This window comes from Odontomachus brunneus, unplaced genomic scaffold (genome assembly GCF_010583005.1).
Source record: "Odontomachus brunneus isolate Ranch 3 - 2012 unplaced genomic scaffold, Obru_v1 Obru_scaffold_050, whole genome shotgun sequence".
NCBI lineage: Eukaryota > Metazoa > Arthropoda > Insecta > Hymenoptera > Formicidae > Odontomachus > Odontomachus brunneus.
This window is the reverse complement of record NW_022639500.1, coordinates 1,895,992-1,905,871: the sequence shown is the minus strand read 5'-3', so window position 1 is coordinate 1,905,871 and position 9,880 is coordinate 1,895,992. Positions and strand designations below refer to the sequence as shown.

General features: G+C 31.5%; 2 protein-coding genes across 2 annotated transcripts in view; both read left to right on the top strand.

Moving 5' to 3' along the window:
- Positions 1 to 3,665, top strand: part of LOC116845228 — a 13,836-nt gene extending 10,171 nt beyond the window's left edge. Inside the window, exons 4-5 of the mRNA XM_032817666.1 lie at positions 1,626 to 1,958; positions 2,069 to 3,665. Coding sequence (XP_032673557.1) covers positions 1,626 to 1,958; positions 2,069 to 2,155 — 420 coding nt within the window. The 3' untranslated portion in view covers positions 2,156 to 3,665. The remainder of the gene's footprint in view (positions 1 to 1,625; positions 1,959 to 2,068) is intronic.
- A 672-nt stretch (positions 3,666 to 4,337) lies between these two features.
- On the top strand, positions 4,338 to 9,525 carry LOC116845229 (transcription factor MafA-like). The gene is made up of 5 exons (XM_032817667.1): positions 4,338 to 4,553; positions 7,470 to 7,541; positions 8,120 to 8,206; positions 8,285 to 8,714; positions 8,964 to 9,525. The coding sequence occupies exons 1-5, from the start codon at positions 4,500 to 4,502 to the stop codon at positions 9,278 to 9,280; spliced, it is 960 nt and encodes a 319-aa protein (XP_032673558.1). The 5' UTR covers positions 4,338 to 4,499; the 3' UTR covers positions 9,281 to 9,525.
- Positions 9,526 to 9,880: the final 355 nt, after the last annotated feature.

Genomic DNA, 9,880 nt, shown 5'->3' with positions numbered 1-9,880 from the left:
TATATATATATATATATATATATATATATATATATATATATATATTTATATATATTTATATATTTATATTCAGTTACACTAATAAAGTTATTTTTTATTGTATAATGTATATTACATAATTATAATTCATAACTTCATTTATATATTTATATATATATTAATTATAATTATATAACATATATTATACACGGAAAAACAATTCCATTAATGTAGCTAAATTTCTTGTTACGTGGAGAATAGATAAAAAACTTAGCTATAGAAACAGAAAGATTATATCGGATATTATAAGATATTTTTATCTGTTCAGCCAATTGCTGTGAGTCTTATCTCAATCGAATTTTAATGCAACTGAATGTTCAGACGTATGTTTTCGATTACACAAATATTATTTCTAGTCAGCGAATTTTTCGTCTAGTCCCCATTCAGCCAATCGAACTGAAACTTTTTTCCGGGTACATATATTATAATTATGTTAATTATATTAATAATTTTATTTAATTATATATAAGTATAATAATTATATTAATTATTATATATTATATAATTATTAATATATAATATAATAATTATATTATTTATTATATATTATATAATTATATATATTTATACTTTTACTTTATAATTATAATTCCGTTCCCGCAATGTATGTTGAATGCTATACATATACGTTGTCGTAAATGCGATGCTACAGGCGCAGTATTTCAAGTATACATACAAAAAATGCATACTGCATTCAAGTTAATATTACTTGTTTTAAATATTTTCTAAGTTTATGTATCCGTAAATCTACCCTAAGTTCATCACAAGGATTAAATTTACTCAAAATACATTCTGGTAAGTTTAGCATTTCAATTAAGAATATCAAATTAAAACAAAGATTCTGTTTACTTACTACATAGAGTTGAGCTGGCTTTTTATTCGATAAAGTTTTATAATATTCTTATAAAAAGACTAAATTCTTTGTATGAGTACATGATAATGAGCTTTCCTCAAATTTGCGATAAGTATATTTTAAAATTATTATCAAGAAAATATTATTTGTTAAAAATCATTATTACTTAAAAGAAGAAAAGTAAACTGAGTAATTGCTTTTCTTAGTAGTAGAATCATATCTTTCTGTGATAACTATGCTGAGAAAGAGAAAGAAAGAGAGAGAGAGAGAGAGAGAGAGAATAGTTAACGTCATTACAATTATAATCATTTTTAGCGCCATATCTTATTGTTGGTCTAACAAAACAATAATAGCGTAATATGCAAGTAAGGTTATTATCGTTAACATTAAGACTCTAGAAATGATTATCCTAACTATAATTCCTTTATTATGTGATTAGTCACAAGTATCCAACAGTTTTTCTTAGTGTACGTGCATCATCGCGTATATACTGCATGCATTGTGCAAAACAAATGGTAATGAAATATAGAGTATTTTAATCTCTAGAGAAAATTTTACACGGTAATAAATTTGTAACATAAGAATTAACTTGAGAATCGGATTTAGAGATTTGAGGATTGTTGGCCAAGGAATTTGGAACTTCTCATATGTTCAAGTTCTTTTTTTTACCTTATCAAGTCAAAAAGGAGTGCAAGAATTTATTGCACATGACTGACGTTTTGCTACGTTTCAGACATTCAACGACACACGCTCGGCGATTCAACAAATTAGCAACATCATCGGCGAGAATTTCGAGCCAGACACAACCACGCAACGGCCAAGTAGAATTAATTCATCGTTGGTTACTAAACCCACCACGCCGCCAGAGGACCAAAATAACATATCCAGCAACCTGGCCAACGTAAACGTAACAGCAACGGTTACAACAGCAACAGCAGAAACAAGAACAACTACTACTACAATGCGGCCTTATAAATTTACAGTAAATGGTGTGCAAAATCTGATTATGAGAAATTTGCGTGGTCTAGTGAGGCTTTTCAATATCGAGTGGCAAGATGCTCTGAACGTGAGTCTTTTGTTATCCTCGATACTGGTCTTTCTTCTGGTGAACTCACTTATTTATCACCAAACGCGCGTAAATCTTTGACTATCACAATAAATCGTATGTTCTTTCAGCAATCTGAGGTAACTGTGAAAGAATTTCAAAAGAATCTTGGGAACCAGGTGGGCAGTTTTCTGCAAGATAATCCGGACGCCTATTAACAGCAATGAGCAGCGTACAGGGTGTGATTAGAGAATCAAAACTAAGTAAAAAAACTCTTAATTGTAATGTAATGTAATGAAACACATACCCCACGAACAATCCCATAATTTAGCCAAAGACTATAGTTGTATGTAACCGAAAATATTATAGCACGGTGATGGCGAATTTTTACAACTCGACATGTTGTCAAAAGTGGAAAAGATTGGTAATTACTTAAATGGCGTGTTAAAAACGCATAAAAATTCTAAAGAGAATAATAAAATCATAGAAAAATTATAGAAATTAAAGAATCATAGGAATATATTGAAATAATAAAATTGTTTAGATCTCTATCTAGGAGCTTTCAACAAAAACAAAACTACACTGCAATATATGTTTAACTAACTGTAGCATACATTTTATTTAATAATTTTCTTATTACTACACTTTTGCAAAAAGTTTTTCTGTGCAAAGTGTACAATTTCAGGCATCCCAGTGTTAATTAAGTCACAATATTTTAATAAAACAGTCTTACACAGTTTTATTAAAATATTTCGATTTCTCGTACTTTTTTATTCAAATATGCAAAACGAAAGTTAAAATCACTATAAGATAAAGTTTAAAAGAGAAAGAAAGAGAAAAATTTTATAAGTTTTAAAGAACATTATAAATTTTTTTGCTCAACTAAAAACAGATAATTTTTTTATAAATTCTTGGTAGAAATAATCAGAAATATAATTAGACTGGAGAATAACCACAGTTTCGTCGATTGTTAATTTGATAAATAACTGATGACTATGAGAACATTAATGTCCAATAAAATTAAAACAACAGCAAAATCCTTTTTTGTCATGATGTATTGCAAGAAAGACCCAGCGAGAAATGACTTCGATCGACGTCGAAACGATGTCGAGCGACAAGTTATTTCTCACTGGGAAGGAGTGGCATATGATAGATTTGCCACCACTATATCAATACAATTCAAAGTGTAATCTATATTATCAGTACGAGAATTTTTATGAAAATATGAAACTTGTGCAAATGATAAATATGGACATACGTAAAGAAGAACCAATTAATCAAACCTACAGAGGCAGATTTCGCGCAGTGTCTGTTGTAAATTATGTCGGTAGCTTGCTAGCAGAAATACAACAGGATCTGCTAGTAGAGTGATAGATGTCAATGATAAATTGATGACAAAAACGAGTAAAATCTGTCATTTCACAACTATTTAAATGTATTTGGATGGAACATACTGCAAATCCTACTGGATTTCTGCCGCCGATCCGCTATCAAGTTATATCAGCAAGCTCGACAGAGCACGTGCTTAGTACAGACACAGATAGCTATGGATCTGCCACGGAGTCTGATCGAATCTGCCTGCATGCTACTAATATTTTCTTTATCTAGGATTACTACTTTATTTTCCATTATATATACGTACAAATACATGCGTTTCATTGTAAATACATAGATTAAACATAAATAATGTATATGCATTAATTAATAGATACAAAATATATATTTTTATTGTATTTTTTGTCTGAATTGAAACGTATCATCCATAATTTAGCATTGATTGCGTCAGCGTTGGGTGTTAATCGACTAAAAGTTTCTTTGACTAAAACAATCGACAATAATCAAAATCAATATCCAAAATCATAATAAATCGTCATACATGTGATCATGAATAATTTAATCAATTGATTGATGAAATCAATTATTAATCAATACAGTCAAAGTTTGACATTAATAATTAATTTCATCGACGAATTCAATCGCCCAAATTATTTGTGATTTTATATATTGATCAATTTTGATTACTGATTTGCCGATTATTTTAATCAAAGAAAGTTTTAATCGATTAATATCCAACATTGCACCAAGTCGAAAGTTGCAAGTTCACGTCGCCTCTCGATCTTCTCAATACTTGTCGCGATAACGCGATCTGCGCGATCTGCGAAATTTGGTCTGAAAGGCTCCGGTTCTACGATTACATCATGGACGAACGATCATCGCTCTCTACGATATATCAAGTTATGCAAGCGTTTCGACTCTCAACCCACGCCTTTAAAGTTTTATGAACAGAAGATAAAGGAAAACGCGTCGAATGATCGTCTGGTGAAAGAGGACAAGAGGAGGAGCCGGGGACCGCGCATGGCCTGATTACGATAAGTAGAAAGCACCTTCTTCACACAGACAGACTGGCGTAAGGATCCGCGAGATCCTTAAACCGGATTGGTCGGCGTGGGATCTCGCGGCAGCCCTTATAGATCGGCAAAACGGATCTGCGATTCAAACGTACGTTGACTTGAAACTCGTAAGACCATAGCCAAACGGACCGCTCTGGAAAGTGTCGAGAAGATGTTTTGGTGTTTCAGTCTTGTGAGCTTTCTTCTTCTCGGAGATACATACGGCGTAAGTTGTCTGCAATTTAATGGATATATTCCAATTTAAGATAGTTATGCCATGAAACAAGTTTCACAAGAATTTTATGAATCTTGCATTAAATATATAGTGAAATATTATCTAACTTCTGACGTGCAATTAGAAAAGGATCGATCAATTCGAAGTTGAAATATTTGCAATTAAAGTTGACACTTGTTACTTCCTTTCTGTTACGTGTTCCTTCAGAGGCTAATATACTATTTTTAATTTTTATTTCTAATATTTTTTAAATTACGTATAAAATTTTAATTAAAAACTACTATATTAAAAGCTGATATACAGACATTATATAATTTTAGAATTATTGACCATTTTGTCTTCAAAATACAGAAATGGAAAGTTCATATATAATTTATAGTGTATATATATATATATATATATATATATATATATATATGTTTGTATATTAAGTTAATATTACAGTTAAATAATAGAAAAAACTGATTCAGTAGTAGCAAAGTAAATTTTCGAATCTCTCTAAATTTCACTATTAATATTTTCAATTGCGAGTGAATAAAATTAAGTGACGCGTTGTGCTAGCTACAAAGAAGTTTCTTGCAAGTGCATGATATATTATTTTATATAATAAAAACAATTTTTATTTATAAAATTATTGAAATCAAATATATGGGCGGACGAGATAAAGTTGGCTCATAATTAAGGATATCTTTCGCCAAGATCCCGGAACTACTAACCAGAATACATATTTTATATATAGCCTCTTTACTTGTTATACTACACAGTAACTGAATTAAATACCAGGATAAGATGGTGACATTGCTGCATGTTTATATTTTAATTATTACAAAACAAAATATATGATTAACAGAATCATAGCGGACATTAACACATAGAAGAAGGTTGCTTCTATCATATTTGTATAGTCAATCACAACAATCAGTTGTCTAAAAAGTTACAATTTCAAAATTCTGAAAAAGTATAGGGGATCTATCTGAACAAAAAAATCTTCTACTATTTTTCAAACTACCATATAAAATTTTGAGTTATTAATAAAAAAAGATTAGTAAATAATTACTAGCTGTGATAGTGACGTCTGTCGCTATGTGCGCTTATATATTAAGTCAAACTGAACGAAAAAGTTATTGACTATTTTACACATGGCCACATAGATTCTTAATTATTAATTAGAGAAGATTAGTGCATTATCGCGCATAGTTATACATAAATCTCTTTTAATTAATAGCTAAAAATCTATGTAATTGTTTGCAAAATGACGTCATAGCTCATTTATGATATTGGTGATTATTCACCAATTTTCTTTTATTAATAACTCAGAATTTTACGTGATTGATTAAAAAATGATAGAGGACTAATTTATTATAAAGTATAAGATTATTTTATTCAGATTGATGTGTTCTACCTACCATGTCTCCGTCGCTATATATTAGTGTCATGTAAAGCACTCATAAGGGATCTAACCTTTATATATCGACAAGATTGTTACCAAATTTACATACATCTGTTTATCTGAATAGGTCTCTTTATTGGATTAGCGGATGTATCCGGAATTAAATCGAAGAAAATACACCAATCTTTATTTTCGCGACCTGAAATTATTCGGATCTTACGGAATTTAAGAATATATTCATAAGTCATACGATGCATCGTGAAAAATGCATCGTGAAAGAAACAAACGAGACAAAGTTGCTTATAATGATTATCATTTTTGCTTAAATTCTCTTCCATGTCTAATTAACAGAAAAAAAGTTGTAACGCTTTCTCTTCAATGAGTTTTGCAATACACCAGGCATTAACGCGTTTATCACAAGATTTTCGTAAAAACTTGCTATGCCGCTAAATTTTCTTTTTTTTTACATAAATAATTTCTCACATTAAGAAAACATGCTTAGTAATGTCACGAATTTCTGAAAGCTGGTTAGTAAATATATTATTACGCCTATGTAATGCTGACATCTCTCCAGAAATGTTAATGTATTATACATTTACGTGGTAAGAGTTAATTGAATTATTATTTATATGGCAGAATCAATGTGTCAATAAGAGAATTTGTTTTAAATACTATGTGTGTTATGAAACTCATCGAAGCTCAGTAAACAGTACTAGTTAACTAGTAAATAGTACTAGTTAACAGTAACATTATATCAATGTTATAATTTTCCATTCAATAATATAAATAAAGTATAACATATGTTATATGTAATAGTAATATTGTTAAAGTATTCATAACATCGATGTAATGTTATTGTTAGTTGGCATTTACTTGGGAAGAAAAACGTGTTGCAACTTTTCTTTCACTGTCTGCCTATGTTACCCAAATAATCAAATCTCCAAACATTGCCAATGATTTCAAACAGATGGACTATCGATTTCATTCAAACTTGAGGCTCAAATGTTCCTATTTCGAGCAATTTAAGTATACAATACTAACCTCTCATCTAAAAATCCTAATCTAAATGCCACAATACAACCTTAAAGACAAAACAGTTTCACTCACCCTTCGTGAAACTCCTTGAACAATATTTTTGAAATTTAAACTTAGTGCTTTGAGAAATTGCACTGTAATAGAGACAAAACGAATTCATTTTAATCCGATTATCGGTGAAGATCATTCGATATTTTTAATCCGCGAGAAGTGAAAGTTGCGATAAAGACTAGGTGTCGTACACGCTGACGCATTCGCGCGCATATAGACCTACGTGGGCTCCTGAATGCACTTAAGTGCAATGCCAGCTAACAGGTTGCAACGTGGGTTGTGTTTGTTGTATCAATTTCGAGGGAGAAATTTCCGCGTAGTTTATACACAGTTATTACACGTGGCCTTATGCAAAAAATACGGAAGGAGGAAGGAAAGATCAATCTCTCTAGATCAGCCTTCTCTAGATCAGCCTTCTCTACGCATTTCAGGATGTTTCCAAGAGCAGAATACGACGCCAGAGCTTACCGCAAAACGGTCAACTAATAGACAACATTTTTAACGTGAGTATCTCGAATTACAACAAAGCTTTTCTATTCTATATAAAAGGAAAATATCAAGAAAATAAGTAAGAAAAGAAAGGAAAAATAAGAAAATGATTTTTCTATTCGACAAATCGATTTCTATTGCGTTGGCATTAGAATAGAAATTTTTTTTTACAGTTATAACATGAAACAAGTTTCACGAGAATTTTATGAAACTTGCACTACATACACAGTGAAATATTATCTAACTTCTCACGTGCAATTAAAAAAGGATTAATCGTTCGAGAGATGAGATATTTGCAACTAAAGTTGACATTTGTTATACGTGTTTCTAGAGGCTAATGTAATTTTTAATTTCCATTTTTAATGTTTTTTAAATTACATATGAGATTTTAATGAAAAATTGCTATATTACTATATATATTGAATTACTATACTAATATATAGACATTATACACAAATTTCAGAATTGACCATTTTGTTTTCAAAATATAGCAGTAGAAAGGAAATATAAGAAAATAATTTTTCCATTCAGCAGATCGATTTCTTAGGTATTTGCGTTAGTATTAGAAAAGAAAATTTTTTTTATTTTGCAGATTCCGATCACGGCGATTAAGCAAACCGCCGCCGTCGCCCAGACTTTCTCGCCGGAGAACACGCAAACGATAGACTCTGTTTTTAAGGTCACGTATACGCGAAATGTTGAAATCTGCCGTGAGTTGCACTCCGTTATCTTCTACAATCGAGATAATTATTTATAGATCCCCGTCTCGACGCTAGAAGCTGTCGGCACGCTCGTGAAGTCAACGGCGGAGCGGAGGCAACAAAATGCGGACAATATACAAAGGAATCGTCAAGAGCGAAGAGATCGACTACAGGGTAGAAAGGAGCAGAAATGGAAGCGAAAGGAGGAGCTGCAGGATCAACGATTTTCACAGCAACAATTGAAGAGAATTGTCAGGCATCATAAAGATCCATTCGGATTGGACGCGTTAAGCGATCTTTTGGTTGGACACCACGGCCTTCTTAGTGGACACCACGACTCTTTCAGTGGGCATCACGGTGCACATCACGGTGCACATCACGGTGCACATCACGGTGCACATCACGATGGTGGACTTTTGGGACATCACGGTGCACATCACGGCGGCCACGGACATCGCAAAGGTCATGGCTCTCACGGCGGACATGGTAATCTTGATAGAATTATAAAAATATCTCTAAATGGCAAACGCACAAAATGTCACATGTAGATTCTAAAAAGAACTTCTTCAAAACCAGTAGGTTAAGTAAAATCAGAAGAGATTAATATACACTTCACAGCATCAAAATTGGAATATGGAGATTGAAAGTAGAATTAAAATTTTTATTTGAATATACATTTTTCTTCCGAAATTGTATTATTTATCAAGACAAATATATCTATACTGGGACTCCTAGGAAATCAACCGCAAAATACCTACGAGGTCCATGAAAACCTCAATGAAGACACATCTTTCTCTTGGCACGGCTTGACCGCCGGGTTCGGCAGTTTCCACGGCACACGACCTTCCAGTACCATTATCAAAATCGATAACAAAGTGGCCCCAAAAGAGGAAAAAGGGACAACATTCAAATATTCGAACGATGACGTAAATCCTTACAACAAAGTCTCCAAGATTAAAAATAAGACGGGGCGCGCGGGCGGGGACGGAGACAACTATCCACCGTTAGAAAATAAAATCGCACCGAGAACTGGAAAAGTGACATTTGTATAATAGTAATGTAAATATATGTGAAGTAATACTAGGTGTAATGTTTATGTTTTATGTTATATTCACTGACAAATTCTCGTTATTTTAATGTCTAATGAATTTTACACTCTGTACTTGCCTTCACTAAAGAAATCTAAAAAAAATATATATACATACATATTTTATATTTAATTGTAAGTGTGCGGATATGTATACGTCAGAGAGAGATAAAGAAAGACAAACAGAATTAAATAGTCACAAAATTGAAATGATCTACTTATTGAAGTGACATAATTATTATATTTTATATGTCACGTCAGATTTGGTTACGTTGTTTAACAATTGAATGACAGTCTCTAATTAAGTATTGCAAAAAGCAACAAAAAATTATTATTAAGAATTATGTTTTTTTCAATCACATTTACAAAAATCTTTAAATCATCAAGACTAATAAGTTTCAACAATGTTTTTAAAGGAAATTGAATCTCGTCTAGCCACGAGATAGTAATTTGTGTTTAACATCATTACTAGCCAATAATATAACGTTAACTTCTCCTAGTAGCTACATAAATTACTTGATAAACAAATAAAATTATAGTTACAGGATGAAAAATCATAAGTAGC